At 38.0% G+C, this 25,536-nt stretch overlaps 2 protein-coding genes across 2 annotated transcripts; one reads left to right on the top strand and one right to left on the bottom strand.

Annotated features, from left to right (window-relative positions):
* Positions 1-363: 363 nt before the first annotated feature.
* On the bottom strand, positions 364-9,669 carry LOC134673073 (uncharacterized). Its single transcript, XM_063531011.1, has 13 exons — positions 9,563-9,669; positions 9,357-9,451; positions 8,708-8,882; positions 8,301-8,534; positions 7,589-7,735; positions 7,092-7,229; positions 6,916-7,016; positions 5,862-5,955; positions 5,512-5,673; positions 3,455-3,703; positions 2,882-3,059; positions 1,438-1,634; positions 364-862 (listed from the first exon to the last, which is right to left on the bottom strand). Exons 1-13 carry the CDS (start codon positions 9,614-9,616, stop codon positions 671-673), a joined length of 2,016 nt encoding a protein of 671 aa, XP_063387081.1. The 5' UTR covers positions 9,617-9,669; the 3' UTR covers positions 364-670.
* A 7,127-nt stretch (positions 9,670-16,796) lies between these two features.
* LOC134673437 (protein NDRG3-like) lies at positions 16,797-18,325 on the top strand. The gene has a single exon (XM_063531426.1). It carries the CDS (start codon positions 17,173-17,175, stop codon positions 18,151-18,153), a length of 981 nt encoding a protein of 326 aa, XP_063387496.1. The 5' UTR covers positions 16,797-17,172; the 3' UTR covers positions 18,154-18,325.
* The last annotated feature ends 7,211 nt before the right edge of the window (positions 18,326-25,536 follow it).

Genomic DNA, 25,536 nt, shown 5'->3' on the forward strand with positions numbered 1-25,536 from the left:
TACTTTTATATTAATATTATAAAAACCCTAGCCTAAGAGAATGATGAATAAAGGAATAGTACGTCGGTTCCTCACTCTGCGGCCCTGACCACCGGCAGCTTGGGCCCTGCCCCGCTGCCGGTGGCACCCTAGGTTAGGTTTTTTATAATGTGTTTATATGTATTTTTTATTGTTTTGTAAGTGTTTTTATATTTTACTTTTATATTCATATTATAAATAACCTAGCCTAAGAAGAAAGATTAAATAAATAATAATTAATAGTCTCTTAGGGTTTATATAGTAGGGCGATAGTAGTACCAACATTTACACATTTTTGACATTCAGGATCATCCCCAAAATCATCAAAATAATAAAAGAAAGGAATTAAAATTAACCGGTTTTAATTGTTTTTTATTTTCGAGTTTGAACTTCACATCACATGTTATATACGTTAATCGTATTAACCATTGATTAACACGCGTATTCGGGAAACGAAATAATCACAAGATCTAGAGACGATATAGAGATCAACTAGATTTACATTAGATATCGACTAGATGTGACTTAGATATCTAAGTCAGTCATAACTTGTCGAAATCGTTCAATGACCTCCAGAATCGCGGAAACTTCAAATTTGACATATCTATCTTACAAATATCTTTAAATTATCCATATCGTAACTTGTTGAGGTCTAGTAGAGATCTGATTCATTTTCAGAATCGAGCCGTAAGTGTGATGCGTCACAACCCACTTCAGTCAGCTGCATCAGAAACGCTTCGTAACGGTCCGGTTTGGTCTTCAGACAATGTTCTTCCTGGGTCGAAGGCAATATGCTGAGGACGTTTGTGCAGAAATTTATTGACGCTTGGGTGTGGTCAGCATTCTGAAAACAAGGAAGATGCGTATGAACGTTTTGTGCCAATGTTTTCACGAATGTGAGGGGCTGTCAGATTCATTAGAGAAATGCGGAGCGAAAATAGGTTTGTATTATAGTGCAGAAAGACCTTAGCGAATTTGGCGCCGTCGACTTGACAGAAACGGCTTTGGACAGAGTAAGTGGCATGGCGGTCTTTGGTGTCGGAGGCAAGGATCCACTTCGGGTCGTTGCGCTACAGAAGTAAGTAAGTAGGTATTATAATGCTTGAAATAGCAGATTGTTCGAGGAGTCGAGGTCTGCTTCATATACTTAACCGTCATAAATTGGAAAACTAAAAATATCTAGAAAACTTTCAAACTCGGGGGGCAAGATTTTTTCTCCAATCAATAACTCTTTAGCTGTAGTACAATATGAGGATTGCAGATAATCACCCCCTTCAGGCTTCATAAAAGTTGCCATAACTTTTATGAAGCCTTAATGCATTAACATTCATTGTGTATATTTTGATTTTTGACAAATGAACCAACTATAGTCTAAAGGTCAATACCTAGGACGATTAAGAAGCAATGTATATGACTTACTTCATAAGTAACAATAGCAGCCACGCTCACTCGCTGTAACTGCATCAGTTCGCATCGCCTAATATGCGCATGCACATCTTGAAGCAACTCGTCGACAGATACGCCATCTCCTGTCAGAAGGTCGACAACTTTGGTCGCGCTATGCGAACACGCACCAAGAACATCACACACTTCCACCCATACTTCGACGCCGTGTTCTGTAAATTTAATCAGCTGGTTCTTAATAAGAACATCAATACCGAGGAATAATAACGTTAAAGTGACATTTGAAAACTTCATTAATTTTTGAGGGACCGTAATGACATCACATAATTTCGTGATTTTTACCCCTGCCCCCTCCTTTGGACATTTGGTCTGGTGTGACGTCACATATTTGGCAATTTTGTTTGTAACGAAATCAGCATATTATAATAGAAATTCTATGACACGAGACCGATAATAATATTTTACGAACAATAACGCTATATCGTTTCAAAAACTAGCCTATACGTTTTATTAATCTGTGCCTATACATATCAAAACAATTTTTGGATACAAGTGAAGTAAAGTAACGTCACATAGTTTGTTCCTCCCCCCCTCTCCCGTGTCACAACCTCACAACAGGTCACATTTTCTGGACCCCCTAAACGTGTGACGTAAGTAGGAGCATTCCACGGGCTGTCCCGTACAAACGCATTTTATTTCCTGTGTTGCGACTTTTTTCTCGGCATTTAAAGCAGGCGATTATTTTTCTGTGCATATTTTTGACCATTTGTCATAGAAAAGGAAACTCTTATACCTTTAAATCTTCAGAAACTTCGCGTTTGTACGGGACAACGGTAGACAATTTCATGGAATGCTCCAAGTAATGGATGATCCCTTAGTAGGTTTTCCAATGGCACTTATTGCTATTTAAGGGCTGATTTAGACGGTGCGCGAGATTGCATGCGATTTTGGTTACATTGCGGATTGTTGGTTACGTCCAATTCAACAGACCGATTGTAATTGTAATTGTAATTGTAATTTATTGTGTAATAGATTAAAGCTAAGTATGTACAGCACATTAAAAACCCGCATCAAAACCCGCATCGTAATAAAAATCGCAAGGGAGTTCGCACGCCGTAAGTGTGATGTGGCAGTTATGTAAATAGATATAGTACTTAATACCTATACCTATACAGGTAAAAAGCGTATAAGGGATATCAAAAATATCTGGATTAAAAGCTAGCACTTGTCACAGAATAAATAATAATACTAAGTAAAGAAGACTCACTCTCTAATAACAAAACGCGTCTGTTACGATCAGCACATATATGGCCGCTAGGTGGCGATAGCGCCACGCGCGGCTTATGGCAAACCCCAAAATTGGGGCCGAATGGATGCACTTTTAGCTACCTGTAGCAAAGCGACGAAATCGCGGAGTGAGACACGCCTGCACTTGTTTTATTTGTCAATGGAGACTTACCCATAAAAGGCAGGAAGGTTTCCACAGCCAAGTGGTCAGCGAAAGCCCCCAGCACCAGCGAGCTGTTGACCCCCACTCGGCAGCGGAACGTGTAGTAGAGGGGGGTATCGCCGTCCACCACGGCTAGGGTGCTAATGCGGAAGAGCGTCTTCAGTGCTGTGCCGGTGTCTGGCGTTACCTGAGCAAGCAAGGAAAAAAGGTTTTAAAAATAGTTTCTGAATACAGCTCTTATTGTGCTCTCGCTGATCGTTTTTCTTCGCTTTATTAAGGTATTCTCTCGATGTTTTCCTACACCGAAAAGCAACTGATAAATATTAAATGACTTTTTGTACAGAGAAACACATGGTGTCGAGTCGAGGTAGGATATTCATATCGGTTCACCGACGACCTCCGGTTCTTTGCACGCCTTAAGGTTCTTCAACTACAATCCCTACTAATAGCATTATAAAAAAAATTGGTAGGTAGTATCAGTAAAACGCAGCGGCGTAGTGAGCAAGTACCTACGTAAAACGTCGTCAATCCCGATCTCGGCCCTGCCACAGAATAAGTAATGCCCTGCAAAGTAACTCTCACCATTACGTTATTTGCCCTCGGAATCCCATTTATTTTGAAGAACACATCAGCATAAACGGTTCCTTCACTCTCACAGTCTAGAATGTGGGTGCAACCACACTCCACTACGAATCTCGCACGGCCAGCAGCTGCTGGCATCTCGGCTGTGATCTGCCGCCATTCCGTCTCGTTTGAGAAGTCGGTTAAGTAGTAGAGGAAGTTCTCTTCGAGGGAGAAGATTGTTAATGTTTCGGTGAGAGGTACTCCATGCTGAAAAGGATACAAATAAGGATTTTAAGTTGAAGGCACAGACAAAACATTCTCTGCCACGCATACGGTAATTTTACTCCATGTTCGAGTCGAAACTGTCTTTGTGTGACGTCCGTGTGTTTGAACGGTCCAATCACGGCACGGGACTTCGCTCACCTCGTCCCGCGCACCCCCGCATTTTTGGCATCATCGGTTGCATGAAGTAATTGCTCTAAACTCGGTCTAGAGGATAGTCTATGATTGAAGGTAACTTATTTCTAAAGCAGCCTCAACTCATGGGCCACTGTCTTTCGCAATCACTCTGCAGAGTAAATGACTGATCGCCCCTTACTCGATGCTCATGAGATGAAAGCCTAAATTACCTAGCCTAAGGCCAAGCGAGCACCACGACTTTTTGTCGCGCGATAATTTAGTCGCAGAAATGTAACGTATGTGTTTATATGGCAGTGCACGCATATGCGACAAAAAAATCGCAGCGATTTTAAAATTGTGATTTGTCACATTTTTCCGCGACTGCTCGCGACGCGATTGTCGCAAAGTGAATTGCAGCATACGGAGTTGTATGGCCCCGCGCGCACTGCGATAATAAAATCGCACCCGGACCTCAGTCGGCATTTCGCTTCCCAAGCGTCAACATATCGGAACCTGCTTCTCCAATGGAGTCACAAGATGAGACGCTAGATGTTGACCGTTTAATTATAGAAATAGAAGGAGATCACCTTTGTGGTATATTAGTAAATACTCAAAGTCATACAGCGATTGCATATTGTTTCACGACAAGCGACTGGTACGAAATCCATGTCGAGAATGAACAAATCGTCGACTTTACATCGCAGTGCGCTCAGTGAATTTTCTGCGATAAATTACAGCGCGATTCTAAAATCGTGTCGCAAAAATTTAAATCGTGGTGCGCGCTTGGCCTAAGTTCACTTTTATGTAGACTATCTTCACTCAAAAGCTCTAATATTAAGTACTTATTATGCATGAAAAACTTTACAAAAAAAATACATGATAAACACAACACATTTAACTTATGATGTGAACAAAACTTTATTACTTAAGTATTAAGAAAATTAACAAAATGAAAGCGTGTGAAGTTCACTTCGAACACTTGATTTGCTTAGTTACTTCTGCTGTTGACTGTACCATTTGCATAATCGCTTCAAATAACAAAGAATAACGTCACAAAAATGCGGCAAAATCTAAATCATTCCAGATATTAAAAGGGTCAAGCAAACATAAACCACAAAAATAAAAGTGAAATATTTCACTGCAAAGCCCTCGCGAGCTCGAAATGGCTTTATTTATATCAATCTTGATGTGGAATGGCGCTTTAAAACGTACTTGAGCTGTATTATGTTCATTTGCTCATGTATTAATGGTATTTATTTTTACCCCCGACAGAACAAAAATAGTAGGTCGTAACTTGAACTAACAAACGCGCGCTATTGCGACCTAGTTTGTAGTTAATAGATTCCAAAAAATCGACGATGTTTCAACTCTCCTCTGTCACAACTCAACTCGGTCTCCCCTAAGATCGATTTATCATTAAATATTGATGATGATATGAATTTATATAGAAAATAGAGGAAGTTTTAGAAATTTGTCTCTAGAGCTTTCATGAAATTATAGTAATAGTCATAGGGAAGTATTCAGAAAACTAAAACATGATACCAACGTGTCAATATTAGCTAGTATTATGCATTGGCTTCTAATACTTTGTACCACCTTTGTACTTTTTTACCACGACCCAAAAACTTAACTGCTAGGACGGTCTTCAGTAAAATCAATAGGTATAAATAACATACCTGGCAATCTTGGCAAGTGTCATTCAGGACATGCTTCTGAGACTCCAAATACTCTTCGGACGCGAAATACCAGGTCAGAGAGCAGGTCGGCGTCACGTCGCTGGCGTTAGCCACTAGCGATGCTCTGGTGCCTTCGTTCAGAGTTCTTGGTAGCGGGTTTATCTGGGCAAACAATGAGGCATTGAGCTCGGGGTGTTATATCGCAACTCCGAAAATTATTTGCCAGATTTTTTTATGAAATAGTAGACAAACGACCAGACGGATCAACTGATGGTAAGCGATTACCGCCGCCCCATACAAATAAAACCCCAAGTTTTATTTGTATGGCTGGGCCTTTAGGAGGCTATCACCTGTATCACTGGTGAAACATGTTGAACGGCAACAATGACAGCACTGCCGTACGCAGAGTGATTATGGATGTTCACAGTGAGGGTGATTTCGTACCTGTGGAACGACGTTATTTATTAAGATTACCAATCTCTAAATCAGGAATGCTAGTCATTACATTACTGAATTGATTATTAACTGAATTTCTTCGTGTGCAGATGCCGTCCATTGTAGTTAAACGTGGCGGCGCAGCGAGTATAATTTGTACCGGGAATGGCGTGCCCGGACTCAGAGTATGTATTTGTGCGTTTATCATGGATAAGTAGGAGTATGTATATCTAAGTCCATTTTAGTACCCACGATATACTTAAGCCTTATTGTGAGATAAGGAGATAACTGTGGGACGGTCGAATTGGGTCTGGTTGTCCTATAATATTGATTTATCGGATATTACCTACTAATTAAAAAAGTAAGTATATAAATTGTACTAAATTGTTACTTGCGACATTCCTCTCCTAATAAATTTGATATCTCCGCGGGCGGCAGATGATCGCAGACACTTACTTTGAGGGCCCTTCAACCTGAGAGTGGCGCTATTACTGTTATTTGAGGAAATATCACGTGTCTCGGGACAAGAGGGAATCGTGCTGACATTCAGTTGGGCGATAATGCGGGCTACCTATCTTTATTGTATTATTACAAGATCCAAAATAGGTATAGTCAGACCGTAAAAAGCCTGTAGCGATTTTGATAGCCCACGCAGTGCAAGTGTCATTTTAAACGTCAAACTTCTATCAAATTATGACGTATAAATAACACTTACGCTGCGTGGGCTATCAAAATCGCTGCAGACTTTTCTTGGCCTATCTCTACCTACTTATTGTTGCACAGTGTTGCTCCATAAAAATTAACTGCTGTGTGGCTGCACCTTTAGAAACATACGTTGAAATTGTCTTTTGTTTGTGTTACTCTTTTTTTACTCAGCCAGTAAAAAAAGCAATTGATAAACTTAGTTATTTAAAAGCAATTGGGGAAATGAAATTGTATTCCTCAAATAGTATAAAGCTAGTGACTTACTTTCCAGCAGCAGGTAATCCTCTTTCCAAATTCAATGTACCGCTATCCATACTTTTAAAGAAAGTACAGGCTTCTCCTTCGTAAGAGCATGCCCATTGGTACTGTAGCACAAAAATAGCAAGTTATGCAAAGCTTGAACTGAAAAAAAAAAGAATAAAACACGGAAATGTACTTACTGCAAGGGTATCTCCAAAGTAGTCGTGATTAAGGACAATAGACTCCAAAGTGAATGCAGTAAATACGCTGATTTTTAAATAGTCTATGCTTAAATACACCTCGAACGTTCGCTGCAGAACCGTGAGGGGTAAACTATTCTGAAAAAAAAAGAATAACCTAAAAATAATAATAACAGAATTTTTAACAAGGATTAAAAACACAAGTAAGTGACTTTAGTGTGTTTAATATGAGGCCAATTCTTAAATTAATTTTAATTTTTTAAAGGTCGCTGGAATCGGCCTCTTTTCCATTGTGCACATTAGTGCACAAGTATATTTACCTAATAACATATCAACCGGTATTAGATAATATTTGTAAAGCTGGAATAGGCTTCTAAGTCTCCACTAAGTAGGTACCTACAGTTTGATGCCAAAAGTACCAAAAACGACAACTTATAAAGTAGGATGACTTTATATGTCTAGAAGTCTTTTAGTACGAAACAAACACAATACCACACCTGAGTAATGAGTTCCCCGGCCGAGCTCACAACCCGACACGTGACGATGTACGTCAGGCCGGCTCGTAGCGAGTATGCGGGCAACTCCAATCGGCCGCCCGGCGACGCGGCTATTTTGTGACCCGCGCTTTCAGCTGACCATTCGAACTGGAAAAAAATACAATCATCGGGCAACTTTGTTTGTGAAAATTTTACGCTTCATGTGACCAAGCTTTGTGGAACGATATTCGCTACTACGAGTAGGAACACTTGGCAAAACTCGGCTACGTAATGGTCTACACTCTACAGCGTAGCACACGTAGCAAGCTTTCCTTAGCCATTATTATTAATGTCGTGTCAATCGAGCACAGAACGTTATGAACTTAAATAGGTAATTATAAACGAAGGGCTGTGTCAGATTAAACCCCGTATACCTATGCCTACATTTTTATAATCACTGACATCTCTATATTATGTAGACTGCTAAATTCATCATCATCATCTTTCCTTTTGACGTTACCTGACTATATATATATAGTCAGGTTAAAAGTTCTTAATCTTCCACGACGGAAATACGAAGAGGCTTCCTTACAGACTTCCACTTACAGTGACATAGATGTCTCTATAGTTACTTAGGTAATACTTTAAATTATTTATTGGATTATATTGTTTCATTCCTACCTAAATATTTATACTTAATTAATGGCTGTGTATGCGCTAACATGTTCCTTACATAATAATCCTGCGTTGGATGACAAGTTGTGACCAGCGCATCCATCATAAATTCGACATCAGCGTACGTCTCCTGTCCGCCGACCAGCATGATGGACAGCATGTCCGTCCGTCCCTCCAGGTTCTCCAGCAGCTGGTCGCCTTTCACGTTGTTGATGTGGAATGTCTTAGTGGTCTCTTCGCCGTCTGGGTTTGATGCTGTCACGTTGAATTTGTAGTCAACGCCGCTAAGAAGCTGCCAAATTGAATGAAAGGGCTAAGCAAAGAAAAGGTACCTACTATATAGAGCAGCGTCCACTTGGCCAATTAAGAAGAAATACAAAGATATTAATTGATTTAGGACAGGAGTTTCTTGCGCTGGAGTTGCGCGCGTTGGTTTTAAAGTTTTTTCTTAGATGGTAGCCATACCTCATCGTTTTCTATGACGTAGACGTAGGGTTCCTTTTGCGGTCCGTTTAGTTTTTTCTCCAACTCCCGCGTCGCTCGCCACAGGATGAGGGTAAACCGCTGTGACGGAGCTGGAAGAGGCGTCCAGCGTACCGTCCAGCGCATGTCCAGCTTTGCATCCGCTGAGGTTCGGAGGCTAATAAGGAAAATATACCAATTACAATAAACCCTTGTCATTACAAGTAAAATGTAACGGACTTAATTTTAAACAGACTAGCTGTATTCGAACAATGAGATACGTCAAATACTAGATATTGAAACGATATTGATTGGATATGTCAGTGTCAAACAAGTGTCAAAAGTGACGTTTTTGTTTGAAGAAGCGTCAATTTTGACACTTGTTTGACACTGACATATCTAATCCATATCGTTTCTAGAATCTATCAATTGACGTATCTTAAAGTTAGAATCGGGCCGTAACTTTCGTCGTTCCACAGTGGGTCATTGATTGGTGACATATTTCGTAATTACTATCTGATCTACATAACTTTCCCACCAGAAAACAACCCTTAATCAATTCATCAGGTAAACTATTGCAAATTATGAAAAGGCAAGATAATATTGTTCTTAATTTGTTTGCTTTTAGCCATATTTTGAGATGAAAACTTACGTAATAATGGTGTTGTCAATATCCGCCGGGCCTGTGTCATCTTTTGGACACACAAATTCTGGTGCGAGTATACGAAAGTGTGGTGGTTCCCCGGTCTACAAAATCATAATAACACTTAATAAGAACTGTATCTATCTAATGTTTGATATAAATAGCTCAAGTATCAAAAGGAATTACCGCACTTAATATAAAAGTTTAGCACTTACAACGATTGTTAAAGTTGCGCTTAAATACAATGAAACTACGAACGCGTGAAACATTGCACTAAGCTCTAAGTAGGTATATGAAACACACTTTTCAGAGATACTTATGGTAACATTCCATTTCTAACCGCAGCTGTCATTGTCAATTTCCATAGTAAAATGAACAGTAGTGCAGCTGTCGTTGGAAATGGACTGTCACCTTTAATCCACAAAATGCTGCGTTTTTTCTTTCGCCTTTACGGTATGGTCGCTATGGAAAGGTTAGGTACAGTTATATCACGAATATGGCAATGTATACACTTTGCAATAACTGCTCATGCATTGCAACTTGCAACAACTGCCGCAGCGACAGCAAAACTATATATCGAATAAAAAACGGTTCAAAAGCTTTTAACAGAGTAAAATGAGTAGGATAATTACTTACACTCAAAAATAAAATCAATGGTTATCGATTTCCCTTCCGTCCGTCCTCTAGCTTTTAAATAAATACGTAGGTAAAGAAATAATCTTAAAGGATGACTCACGCTAGACCGGATCGGGGCTGGGCCGGAGCTTCCGGGACTTCGTTTTCTATGGAAAGCACCACGTGATCACCGATCAGTCGTCATAGATAATGACATGTCGGACGCCCCGGCCCGGGCACGGCCCGGTCTAGCGTGAGTCATCCTTAAGGACCTGGTACATCGGATGTAGTGTCGAAGTTACCTTAATAATGTTCATTTACTATGCTTTTAGTTGTTAGCGTGTCCTGCAATTGCATGCCATATCCATTAATTGCTACCCATAGGTGGCCAATGCACTTTTCAAACACAAATATTAGGTACTCAATCGATTTTCGCAGGTGAGGTGACTTTAAAGTTCTTTAACCTTTTTTATAATAAAGCTTAGTAGGTACTTCCTTACAAGTCCGAAAGCGACAACGTACTAGTTTTAATTTATAGTTCACCAAAGTTACCTAATAACTTCTCAACTATGTAAATAATTGTGTATCGCAGCGTAATTAAAGAACGGTCATGCGCGAAATCATCATTACTGCCATTTTTTGGATTCATATTTCCATAGCGTATATAACCTCGTGCCGCCCAATGTGCAATACATTGTACAAAGTGACACTCAGCATAACTGCCCAGACTTTAGAAATTAAATTCAGAGCTAAACGCCCAGTGTACAATACGCTGTACATAAAAGTTTATCAGATGTAAGTTTAACATTTTCGCGCATAATTGGAATTTACCTAGAGGTCGTGAATGGTCGGTTCAGTGGCGACCATTTTGACAGCTGACGTTTGACAGATATTCATAGACAAGTGTTGTACTTCCGCAATTATTCAAAGACGCGCGACACATGGGTATATAATCTTGATTTATTAAATGAATCATGGCTTTTATCGTTTAGAGAGTGACATAAAAATTATCCTAAATGTTTGTTTTATTGAAATATACTGTTATTTTTTTACAAAGGCACAAATAAACATTTTTTTTTCTTAATCGTAAGATTATGTTCATCATATTGCACACTGGGCGCTACTGTTATAAAAATACATAATATAACCTACAACTGAAGGTTCTTTTTTGATAGTTTATTTTAGGTCTGCATGATGATTTACTTGTTGAATACGAGCTAGAAGACTTTTTGCCATCACACGATAAAATTTGTGATCCTGAATACCAACTTTCTGGTGATGAACCAAATATTTACAGTCTTAGTGAAAAATAAAGTTTCGAAGGATGTGACACTGAAACACAGCAAACATACAATAACTTATATATAATTAAAAAGGATATTAAGTTGTATGTTAAGGAAGTTTATGAACTATTTTTCAGACCTTGTTATAAAGCATTTCAGTGTCAAATATGAATGTTAACATACATAAAAAAAGTAGCTCAACACTAAAAAAAATGTTTTCTAATTATTTTTGACTTACGTGGCTTATTATGTAACTATTTAAGCAGAATAATAATAGTCAGAGGCTACGATATCGAGATTACGTGCCATAAAGTTGATTTAAATAAAATAGATTTTATTACTTTATAACATCAGTCAAAAACCCAATGTGCATTTAAATGAACAAAAGATACGAAGGTGGAATTCAGTTTACTGTATTCATTTTTATTCACATATACCCAGAAAAAAATAAAAAAAATCCTGCTCGAGTTTTGTGTAAAAAAAATGTTTGAATGTGCGTGGGCAGTTACGACTTCAAAATATTATGGCTCATACATTGCACATTGGGCGTTTAGCTGATCTTGCGTTTTTTTTCTTGGGCGGTACGAGGATAAATGCGTCTTAGAGATGAGTTTAATTACATTCATTAATCATTCTTTATACTAGCTGTTGCCCGCGACTTCGTCCGCGTGGACTCTTGAACATTTTACATCTTGTGTACCTATAACTTTTCATCGATGCAAACTTTATAATACAAACTTTTAATATAATGTTAATGCCCTTTTACCAAGTTTGAAGTTCCTAACTTGAAAGCTTGAAAAAAAATGTTTGATATTCATACAAATTTTCAACTCCTTTTGCACCACGTTAGGGGATGAATTTTCAATAACGCTGAAATGAGTTTTCTTGTAATTTAATTTAATACCTTTTTGCAAAGTTTCAAGATTCTAGCTTAAAATAAAATTTGCACCCCAAGACGAACTTTCATCCCTCTTTTAATCCCCTTAGGAGTAGAATTTCCAAAAACATTGCAATTACTTTTTTTTGTAATCATCTCTTACGCCTTTCTAAGAAGTTTCAAAGCATTTGTAATGGATTCAAACTTTCAACCCCTTTTTAACCCTGTTAGAGGATGAATTTTACAAAACGCTGAAATTACTTTTCCTGTCTTTTAATAATATTTCCAAACACAAAGATTCAAGTCCCGCGTTCGAAAAAAATTTTGATATCCATACAAACTTTTAACCCCTTTTTCACCACCTTAGGGGATGAATTTTCAAAAACGCTGAAATTAGTTTTCTTGTATTTTAATAATATATCTTTTTATTATTATTATTAATTCTTTATTTCAGATAAATTTTATCCATACAATTGTTAGTTTTGGCTTATGACTACGTTAATTACTTCCTACTACTACATTAAATAACTATTTAATTATTATTAGGTCAACCCAAAATTTCAGGAAGGTACAATCCACCCTATCTGCTATGACCTTAAGTATACTGTTGTGACTGCCCCGCACCCGACACAACAGAGACGCTATTCGTTTACGCCGGATGGCATAGAAGTCATCAGTTCGTTCCGCGGCGAACATCCCTGAAGCGCTGCAGTAACGGGGCAGTCCCAACAGCATCCTGAAGGCGTCGTTGTATTGGATTCGGAGGGCGTTGTATGCCTTTTGAGTATAGTTGACCCATAGACTGCTCGTGTAGAATACTTGACAGTACGCCTTGAAAAGGGTAATTTTGACTTGTTTCGAACAGCGAGCAAATCTACGGGCCAACATGTTACTCCGCACCGCCAGCGCCCTCCTTTCCCTTTCAATGTCGAGGTCATCTTTCAAATTTTCACACAGGATGTGTCCCAAGTATTTAAATTGTGTAACTCTTTGCACTTTTCCACTTTTAACGAAGTTTCAAATTCCTATCTCAAAAGAAAACTTTAACCCCATACAAACTTTCATCCCTTATTTAACCCTGTTAGGGGATGAATTTTACAAAACGCTGAAATTACTTTTATTGTCTTCTAATGATATCCCCAACTACAAAGATTCAAGTCCCGCGCTAGAAAAAAATTTTGATATCCATACAAATTTTCAACCCTTTTTTCACCACCTTGGGGGATGAGTTTTCTAGAACGCTGAAATTAGTTTTGTTGTATTTAAATTTGATACTTTTTTACAAAGTTTCAAGTTCCTAGCTTAAAATAAAATTTGCACTCGAAGACGAAATTTCATCCCCTTTTTAACTCCCTTACGGGTTGAATTTCCAAAAACGTTGCAATTAGTTTTTTTTGTAATCATTTCTTACGCCTTTCTAAGAAGTTTCAAAGCATTTGTAATGGATTCAAACTTTCAACCCCTTTTTAACCCTGTTGGAGGATGAATTTTACAAAACGCTGAAATTACTTTTCCTGTCTTTTAATAATATCTCCAAACACAAAGATTCAAGTCCCGCGTTCGAAAAAAATTATGATATCCATACAAACTTTCAACCCCTTTTTCACCACCTCAGGGGATGAATTTTCAAAAACGCTGAAATTGTTTTTCTCTTATTTTAATAATATATCTTTTAACGAAGTTTCAAATTCCTATCTCAAAAGAAAACTTTAACCCTGTACAAACTTTCATCCCTTATTTAACCCTGTTAGGGGATGAATTTTACAAAACGCTGAAATTGCTTTTATTGTCTTCTAATGATATCCCTAAATACAAAGATTCAAGTCCCGCGCTCGAAAAAGTTTTGATATCCATACAAACTTTCAACCCCTTTTTCACCACCTTGGGGGATGAATTTTCTAAAATGCTGAAAGTAGTTTTCTTGTATTTGAATTTGATACTTTTTTACAAAGTTTCAAGTTCCTAGATTAAAATAAAATTTGCACCCGAACACGAACTTTCATCCCATTTTTAACCCCCTTAGGGGTTGAATTTCCAAAAACGCTGCAATCACTTTTTTTGTAATCGGCTATTATGCCTTTCTAAGAAGTTTCAAAGCATTTGTAATAGATTAAAATTTTCAACCCCTTTTTAACCCTGTTAGGGGATGAATTTTACAAAACCCTGAAATTACTTTTCTTGTCTTCTAATAATATCCCTAAATATAAAGATTCAACTCCACCACTCGAAAAAATTTTTGATATCCATACAAACTTTCAACCCCTTTTTCACCACTTTAGGGGATGAATTTTCGAAAACGCTGAAATTAGTTTTCTTGTATTTTAATAATATATCTTTTTACGAAGTTTCAAATTCCTAGCTTAAAAGAAAACTTTAACCCCATACAAACTTTCATCCCCTTTTTAACCCCCTTAGGGGTTGAATTTCTCAAAATCGCTTCTTATCTCTTGTACACTTTATAAATGCAATCTGGTGTGCAAATTTCAACTTTCTGGCTTTTGTAGTTTCGGCTCTGCGTTGATGAATCAGTCAGTCAGTCAGTCAGTCAGGACACTTGCATTTATATATATAGATAGATTGTTATGGCCGATACCTGCAGTGTCACATGACCAACGTTTATAAAGTGAATATATACATAAGGTGGTGGTACTAGTGCTCGACATGATAATGCCCAATAGATTACACACTGCTGTCACCTCTCTTGACAATGACTTAAGTTTCAAGATGACATGTACTGGGACCGCGTCGAGCACCAGTAAATATACCACCACCTTACTTACTAAGAGTAAATACCTATGCAGTATTCCTCGGTTTATTAAAATGTGTAATAAAGTTTAGCGTGAACCTGATCCACAATACATGCAAAAGATTGCTTTATCTGTTTTTGTAATTACAAGGGAGATCCCATTAAAGCTAAATCGGACCGGAGGCAGCCATTAATTAGGCTCATTGCAATTTACGACCATTAATAGCTGCAAATACGCGATTACTGCGAAAATTACCGCTGAATACCTTTAAATTGGATTACTTTCCGGCTTTCGTTTGACAGGAGGAAATGGAAACTAAGGGAGAATATATGCGGGGCTGTCACTAAGAACGATATGAATAGAGTCAGACCAAGAATAGTCTGCAGCGGATTTGATAGCCCACGCAGTGAAAGTGTTATTTTAAACGTCAAGCTTCTATGAAATTATGACGTATAAATGACATTTGCACTGCGTGGGCTATCAAATCCGCTGCAGACTTTTTCTGGACCGACTCTAATATATTATCGTTCCTTGTGCTTACTCTAAGGCAACATTTATTTTATCATCACTCTACATGGAAAACCTCAAGTAGTCTCAATATTTTTTAAAAGAAAATGCAAGGAATCGAATAGTAGGCATATCTACCATTATTTTTTATTACTCCCATATATATTTTAAGTTTCCAATTTATTGTGATAAATGGGTCAAGTTCTATCTGTTTAATTAGATTTATTTATACAATTCAACATGTGTCAACAACCCTATTGTCAAAGTCTTATCAAAACCATTTCAAAATTGTTACAAGTTGTTACATCTGAATCGGGCTAAAGGTAGGAAATACTATCAATGGTAATAGGTAGTAAAACTCTAAAACTAAAGTTACAACAGGGCTACTCGCCATTTTATAGTTTCTCAGTATATACCTACCTACCTTAGTATAAATACCTATATTGACATCGCAGAATTTGGCGAAGCGCCACTTGCACCATCGCACTAACCCGGGGTTAACCGGTTACACCGTTAACCCTGTGTCAAATTGTAGTGGTAACCATTGTAACTCCAGGTTTAACCGGTTAACCTCGGGTTAGTGAGATGGTGCAAGTGGCCCAAGGGCTTATAAAAATCACCCCGTCAGCCACAATACCTTTACCTTGTCAGGTCACTGAAATAAATAAAGTGATTTGACCTCTGTTAATATTAGACCATGAGACCAGACATTGAAGGCCAATACGCCACAACACGTCGGACTAAACCTCATAAACTGGTTGTACAAAATTGGAACTTATTTATAGAATAATAAGGTTCACGGCAAAATTGACTTTGAGGGCTACTTATCTTTCAATCTGCCACTGAACTTAAAGCACCTACTGCGTTAACTTAATTAGCATTTTCATGATACCTGGTCACGCTAAATAGGGCGGTAAAGTACATTATTTTATTTAATGATATTATTAGGTTGAGCAAATCAAAAAACTAGTGGACATTCAAATTAAGCTCAGAAAATACTCTGGGCCGTCTCACTTTAGGTATTTTATGAAGATAACAAACATAAGACAAAGAAAACAGATTGTTATATCATCAACTCGCATAATAAAATACGCTAACCTATTATTTACTACGTCAAGTGGCGCCACCTATCATATCAAGTTTTGAGTACTGTACTTTCCTATTAGAGTTCACTAGAAATGTGCTAGATGGCACATCGCTATAACTTGAATTAGGTTGTTATCATATACTTAAAATACCAATTTGTACGTAATATATTTTCAAAATTTTATTAAATGATGATCTTGCGGCTAATAGTCACATATTAATTTAAAAGAAGTTTTAAAATACGACGCAACAAAAAAGCATCGACGCGCGGACTTGCACATGCGCGGTGGGAGTGAATCTATCGAGGTTGTTTAGAGCCGAATGGGGGCGGAAACGGCCGAGCAGTACCGAAGCGACCGCTAACTGGGATTCACGTCGGTCCGGCCGTCACATTATTGACCATTTCCTGCGGCTGGCTCAACTAAATACCTCATCCATCGTTAAAACTGCCGAAACAAATAAAACTATAAGTGATAATACAGTGATTTAGTGACAAATAACGAAGAAAACGTTTAAACTGACTATTTTGTGTTATAGTTATAGACATGTTTAGTGTTACCGCATGTTTACAAGGATCACCAGCTAATTGGATTACGGCAATTAACACATATTAAGTGACAGAAACCTGCCATTTCCCTGCAGTTAAGTAAGGAAGGTGGAAGATATACAACGAGCTAAAACACTGCCTCTATATTGATCTGAAAAAAAAAATGCCGACGACAACGAAGCATGAGAACATCGCTCTCCTCAACATGATGTCTTCGGACAACCTGGACGATGATCTGAAGAGTGTCCAGCTTCATTTCCCATCGGACCGGCGATTGCAGAGCGACGGCGCATGCGTGGAGGAGCGGGTGAGGACGTCCCGCGGAGACCTGCTGGTGGCCGTGAGGGGAGACCGCTCCAAGCGTGCCATACTCACCTACCATGACCTTGGCCTCAACTACGCAGCCAATTTCCAGGCGTTCTTCAATTTCGTGGACATGAGACCTATTCTTGAACAGTTCTGCATCTACCACGTAAACGCTCCCGGACAGGAGGAAGGGGCATCGCCGCTGCCTGAGGATTACACCTATCCCACCATAGATGAACTCGCATCACAGATTGATTTCGTCCTAGGCCATTTTGGTATAAGGTCCTTCATCGGCTTCGGTGTAGGTGCCGGTGCTAATATTTTAGCCCGATATGCTCTAGTTAATCCTCAGAAAGTGGATGCGCTCGCGTTGATCAACTGCACTTCGACACAAGCCGGATGGACGGAGTGGCTTTACCAGAAGATAAACACGCGGCAGCTTCGATCCAACGGGATGACGCAGGGTGCGCTGGATTACCTCATGTGGCATCATTTCGGCCGCAGCACCGAAGACCGTAACCACGATTTAGCACACGTTTACAAAGATTGCTTCTCACACGTGAACCCGATTAACCTCTCGATGTTTATTGACGCTTATCTGCGTCGCACCGACTTGGGGATAGCGCGAGACACGAACACAATCAAAGTGCCCGTCCTCAACATGACCGGTGCATTGTCCCCGCATGTGGACGACACTGTCACCTTCAATGGCCGCTTGGAGCCATCGAAGACTTCATGGTTGAACATCTCTGATGTCGGAATGGTTCTCGAGGAGCAACCTAGTAAGATTGCGGAGGCTTTCAGGCTGTTCCTTCAGGGAGAAGGTTACTGCAGGTAGTCAGGTTGTCGAGGATACTGACGCGAGCGCCGCTTCAACACTAGAACGCACACGATGCTTACACGCGAGCTTTACGATACATTTGATGTACCTAGACACATTGCAAATGTAGAAATGAAAATTGTTGTTGCTTGTTTTAGATGTTTATCGAAATAAATATGTTTACAGCTTATGTGTCACTCATTTATATTCATGGTAAACACTTAATACCTACCCATCATATCCAAACTATAATAAACCAACGATTACTAGGTATAAATTATATAAACCGATAGGTTGAGGTGACTATTCAGCTGACTTTATTTATACCGACTTATTTAGAATACCGGGTGTAGCCTGTAATATGAGCAAAAAATTTAACTGTAGGCTGTACTCCTCATTCCATTTCCTGACCAACATTTGTTCAGCGACTTTTAAAAATAACTTGTGGTTTGATTTTTAATACACTAAAGTTTATTCTAAGACGCAATGTATTGCGAATTTTGTTATGTTTAAGGCGTGACAAGCAACGTCAATCACAATGATATGGCGTGGCGATGGCGTCCATTGAAGATAATATTTATTTTGTATGAAAAATAGAGAGTCAAAATACTTCATAATTTTTAAAAGTTGTGGAACAAAAGAGTCACCGTTTGAGGAGTACAATCTATGTTTTAATTATTTGCTCATGTTACAGGCCACACCCGGTATGATTATAATTATTATTCTTACGAAGGTCTTAATTTACTTAACTGTCTTAAATTGATCATCACTCATTATATTTTCAATTGAAACATAATTCAAAGCCAGAAAAGGTAAATTACCTATAAAATGGCAATCCCTCCAATTTCCATACTAATTGATTCAATTACTTCATTCAAATTAATTAATCCGAATTGAATTTCGGCAATTGAACTATTCTCAATTTGTGACTTTTTCCGGTAGCTATACCTAAGAAATTTAATGACATTTTAAAGTGACGAATCACGAGAAATGTGTCAAAAAAGGTAGGTATAGGGTATACCTAGTCAGACAAAATTGCGTACGTATAATAGATTTTTAGGCCTCCTCGCGTAAAGGTCAGTCAATACCCCATGTTCGACATTGGGGACAATTTTTGGATTTCAAACTAGACTGTCACTATATAAAAAATCATCATCATCATCATCATCTCAGCCATAAGACGTCCACTGCTGAACATAGGCCTCCCTCTTACACATAAAACATAGGTGATTATAATTATTTTGTACGTTAGACGATATTGACGCCAATTTATTACATAATGTTATTTTTTTACCTATCTATATAGACTGGCCTTAACAGTCGTTGATAATCACTTAATTTGTTTTATTTGTTAGGTTCTAAAGTAAACAATTGAATGAGTTTAAAATCCAGTAGCTGTCGCGTTCAGATAAAATATGTTTTTTTTTGTCTGGATGCTACCGGCTCGAACCCTGCACGGGCTTGACACGTTGTGGGGAAAGTTAAGGCAGGGACACACTTATCCCACGTACGCAACGTATGCAATGCATTATGAAAATCTGAACCCTGAAAGTTGTATGCTTCTTTGAAACATACTTGTCATGCGTTGCGTTGCGTATGACAAGTATGTTTCTAAGCGTAATACAAATTTCAGGGTTCAGATGTCATAATGTATTGCATACGCTGCGTACGTGGGATAAGTGTGTCCCGAGCTTTAATCTTTTTGCCTATTTTGCACTGGAAAAATCGTTCTCGATATAACTGCGTCAAGCTTTCCTAGAACAGAAAATCGATGCGAGATTGCTTATGATTTAATGAACAAACTAGCGGATATCCGTATCGTCGTCGTGAATAATATAAAGGAAGGCTTCGTGGAAATAAATCTTTAGTGAATTTTTTTACCGTACCGTCATTTCTAAACAAGTACCTATTCAAATTTAATTGCTTTGGGCGTACAACCATAGGTTTAAAAAAATCTTAAAATAACAAAAAAAAGATTTCTACACTCATGATATATCATTATCATTTAAAGTCGCAAATAATGGCCAGAATAGAGATAAACTGTTTTGTTGCAACTTTCTTATCTATGAAAATGTTATTATTGCCTAAATCCATTATCTTATGAATTTCTACAAAATTCAATTTATTTATAATTCCACTATAAACCTGAAATATTTAATATATTAGAGGTATTACAACACACTAAGCAAGAACGCGAGGATTGTTATTAGGTAAGTAGGTACGAGTAATTAACAGTTGAGTACTATTTGTTTATAGCAATATGTTTCCCGTAACCATACAGTTGTAAACACGAATTGCCCCTCTAGAGGGGCTCTACAAATCTAAAGCATACCTACCTAAACCAATCTTATTAACTGTCTTCATCACACTTTCTCGTCTGTCCCTATTTGAGGCAGTTTATCCTAGCGCTAAACAGCCAAAATATTCAAATGGCCTAACTAGGTTTGAGGTTATAATATAGGAAAGCCGCCATCTTGATTTAAAAACGGCGTATGCGCCATGAAAGGTGCACGTACAGTCAAAGACAAAGACATGAACACATCGCCTTATCAAAGTGGGGTAAGGTGCAAAATTGTATCGTATATTTGAAGTCGAGTATAAGTACTTGGGACATTTTATAAATTTTCCGAGACGCGGCAAGCGGCGGCTTGCACATTAAATTAGAATCCTAACCATATGTAATTTCAGTGCCGACCAATGTGGACTTTGCCTGAATACTAGACTAGTGCTTGTAGTTGTGCTGAGACTTGAACAGGGACTCTATTAATAATTAATAAATAATAATTATCTTTGTATTAAATCTGCGTTAAAAATCATAAAGATATACTTCGTTTTTTTTAGCATTAGAAATTAGGTAAACAATCTTGATGTGTCTTTTAATTGAAAAACACATTTTAAAAATAAGTTACGGCAAATACGTAACAATTATGAATCTAATACGATCATTTATATTCTCATGCTTTCATAAGTAATAGTTATTGATTTTTAAGAAGCGTTTTTAATTAAAAGACATGCCAAGATCGCTTAACTTCTTTCAAGTTCTTTCTAATGCTAAAAAAACGAACTATAGAATAATAGAAAAGTAGACAAAACTAAAACTACCTATAATATTTAATTTAAAGTGATTCCTTCAAAACAATTTCTCAAAAAATAAAAATAAAACACATACATTTGAAAAATATATTTAACAATATATTTTTATATATTTAACAATATATTTTTATACATAAATTACTTAAATTTGCATAATAAGGCTTCCGGCTAAATACTTACTTGAGTCCCAGAACATTTTTCCATTCAATTCAAACTACTAAGGCCCACTTGCACCATCCCACTAACCCGGGGTTATGCGGTTAAACCGTTTACTCAGTGTCAACTTGTACTGGTAACCATGGTAACTCCAGGTTTAACTGGTTAACCCCGGGTTAGTTGGTGCAAGTGGGCCTAAGGAGGATAAATACAAACGTATTTGCGGTTCCTGTTATTCAGACCACTGAGTTACATTAACATAAACAGGGTGATTTGGGAGACGTGAGCAGGGCCAACCCTACACGAGTACACATACACTAAATGTAAATGGATCGCTCACTATAAGTTAAGCGAAACAAACAAACCTTTCTTATTTTTTCTTACATTTTGGTAAGTAAAAGTTTAAAATCTCTACAATCATGGTACCTTACAAAAACTAACGGCGCGATTCGGGAAATGAATTAGAGATTCACTAGATATTAAATAGTAAAGATATGTGACGTTCCACGGTAAAAGGTACCAATGCCCCAGCTGTATATTGGAGCGGCGTAAATAATAGTGTAAGCGCCAGCCGCCATAAGGTACCTTTTTCTGAGGAAAGTCACATATCTTTACTATTTCATATCTAGTGAATCTCTAATTCATTTCCCGAATCGCGTCGTAAGGTATAGAATAGAGAGGGAATGGGATCGAGTTCACGCGGTCGCTAATGTAAATGTGAAATGCCAACTTGTGGTAGCTGTGCTGAAGGTAGGTATGAAAAGTTTGAAATCGAAAAATACTGTACTTTTTATATTAGACGCTTCACTTTTTTCTCTCGCTATATTTCATAATAACGCTTGCTCATGTAATTCAATCTAGGAGCGGTCCCGCGTGATGTTGGGTAAAATTTAATTCAGATATTCTGCCCGTTTGAGGGATTGGCCGATATTTCGATTTTTTGCTGAATCATCATTTTTGTGTTTATTCTAGAGTCCGTTCGCTTAGAGATGATATGCAAGTTGCACCTACTTGGTAGTGGCAAATGGCAATGCATACCTACATATATTATACAGTGTGTTTTCTGTAACAGGAGCAATAAATTAAACTGTAGGCTGTACTCCTCAAACTGACCAACATTTGCTCAGCAACTTTAAAGTTTATTCTAAGACGCAATGTATTGCAAATTTTGTTATGTTAAAAGCGTGACAAGTAACGTCAAACACACTGACGTCAGCGTACATTGAAGGCAATATTTATTTTGTATGAAAAAGAGGAAGTCTAAAGGATTCATAATTTTTATAAGTTGCTGCACAAATGTTGGTCACTTTGAGGAGTACAGTCTTTAGTTTAATTTATTGCTCCTGTTACAGGAAGCACCCTGTAGAATGTGATGAATGTGAAAGCATCACGTGATCACCGATCACGCGTCATAGAAAATGACATGTCGGACGCCTTGGCCCGGGTACGGCCCGGTCTAGCGTGAGTCATCCTTAATTGCCAAGGTTCATTGTTAGGTGCTTACGTGAAAATGTTTACGTCAGATGACTCGCAAAAACACTCTGTTAAAAACCTACCGAAATATTGTTTCCACCAGGAGAGAAAAAAAATTATGACTTATGCGTAGGTAACTGCAGTGACGGTTTTTTTAAATTACAATTTTTGTAAGTAAAACATACCTACAGCTACCTACAAGACCTGGATACATACTCCAAGCGCACCTATACATATACTTACTCCAATACGATTATATTGCAAAGCTGAAGTCTCTCGGAAAAGGGTCACGTTCTTCACAAAGTCACGAAATGTAAGTACCTACGTAAAAAAATATTGACACCTTACCTTGAAAATATTGTCACGTAGGTACCTGGTTAACTCAACAATCCTATCAGTTCGTACAATATTCGTTTTTATAGAACATGTATAGTACCTATATCTATACTTCGTTTTTTTTAGCATTAGAAATTAGGTGAACAATCTTGATGTGTCTTTTAATTGAAAAACACATTTTAAAAATAAGTTACGACAAATACGTAACAATTATGAATCTAATACGATCATTTATATTCTCCTGCTTTCATAAGTAATAGTTATTGATTTTTAAAAAGCGTTTTTCAATTAAAAGACATGCCAAGATCGCTTACCTTCTTTGAAGTTCTTTCTAATGCTAAAAAAAACGAACTATACGAGGTACCTACGCGCAACCGGAGCGAGCACATCTTACGTACAGTCAACGGTAAAAATATGGGTGTAGACAACTTACTCAAAAATATGTCCCATAGTTCTTATTTCACTGACATAAGAGTTATGGGACATATTTTTGAAATGATTTGTGCACCCATATTTTAACAGTTGACTGTACTATTCCAATCGAATCCTTAAAACTAGACCCATAGGACGAATTTCCCAATTCGATTCGCAACAGGGGAAAGAAATTACACATCGTATGTGATCGAACCCTAACGCTTAACGAATGGCCGGCCGTTACGTAGTGTTTTAACTGTTCCGGGCATCGTGCTGCTACCGCCATCTACCGGAAGTCAGCGTGATCGACGCTGTGTAGTGTGGGTACTAATATTAGACTAAGAGTTCGCCTCGGAAAATGGTTATTGCCTGTATCACTCTTGTATTTTCGAGCGATAGAAAGGCAGATAACGATATTTCGAGTATTGCGGTGTACCCTCTATTGTCAAGCTCTCTCTATTGTATAATCGTTAGCCCCTTCAACCATATTTTAAAACAGCAGTGTGGGCGCCTTCCTACAAATATAGGGACCAAAAAAATCTGAGCAAAGTCAGAAAAACGATTAGCCTAGCGCCCTTGATAGATACATTTTGGTACGAGGGGTGCTAAGCGAATAATTTTGCTGACTGTACTACTACATTTACAAACATACCAATAATGTTCTGATCTTAGGGCGCCAATCATTGGGTATTTACAACTTACCTTTCATGGCTCCTCTACACGATGGCCCAGCGCCGGCCACTCCAAGGGACGCAGCCATGCGGTAGAATGAGATAGCAATATCACTTGTTCCCTCTAACGCATAAATGCGTCCCTTGGGGAGACCGGCGCTAGCCCATCGTGCCATCAAATGTGTTTGGTGGTCAAACATCGAGAATTCAAATCTATGTTGTGTTGTAAATAGAGAGCATAAAATCGTTATCGAAAAAAATACAAGTATGACTAAAAATTCAGTCAGGAACTGACAAGAGGAATAATTGATGGGAAATGGATGATCCGTTACATATACTCGTAGGCAAATATAGGTATACGTATTTTAGATCGATCGGTAAACATAGCTAGTTTATTTTGTATTCCCTTATAAACAATACAGCACACGCAAGGTCACTACAAAAAGCTCGTCAAATAATGATATTTCCTAAATGGGTAGATTATGATGTCCTAGTACCTAGTTGTACCGATGATGGTTGTCAGATAATGTGTGATAACTTATTTTCTTTCGAAGATTACCTAATGTTGTACAGTCAGCAACAGAAGCGCCTAAGCGGGTGAGGTGTTGAAAATTACTTTGACACGCTCTTATTCTATTCATAGTAGGTGTAGTGTTGAGTTGTGATAATTTTGAAACCGCTTAGCAACCATAGGTATAGCTACTGTACGTAGATAACTAGGTATTAAAAAGCAATGATATTTTAACTCTCGTTATTATACTCGTGTAATAGGTATCATTGTTCATTAAAATATTTGAACAATGTGAAACTATGATACCTATCAGCTTTTATTCAATTTCGCACACTAAAATATATTAAACTCCATTTATTTCAACATTTTCTTTGTTAAAAAAGAGAATAATGACAAAAATGATTTTAAGGCTTAATTCAAAGCTATAATTAATTTTCGATTCACGCTGTTCTCGAATCGTGGTTTTATTGGAGCGCGTTTTTCCTGAACAAACGTGCATGGCAAGGGGGGTGTTCTAGTGGGTAGGGGGGTGTAGTGAAATGGACGCAGCGAGAGTGGGGGCCTCCCGCCACCCCACTGACCACTGGACGAACGGATTATGAAATACTTCATTGGAAAAAAGAACCGCAAAAAATATCAATTTTCGACCACTGTGGGAGCCTGCGGCCATTTAATTTAGCCGACGTGGACAAGCTATAAATTAGACGCTCGTTCACAAGAGGCATAACGAGTTGTTTGTTCGTAGAT

This window comes from Cydia fagiglandana, chromosome 18 (assembly GCF_963556715.1).
Source record: "Cydia fagiglandana chromosome 18, ilCydFagi1.1, whole genome shotgun sequence".
NCBI lineage: Eukaryota > Metazoa > Arthropoda > Insecta > Lepidoptera > Tortricidae > Cydia > Cydia fagiglandana.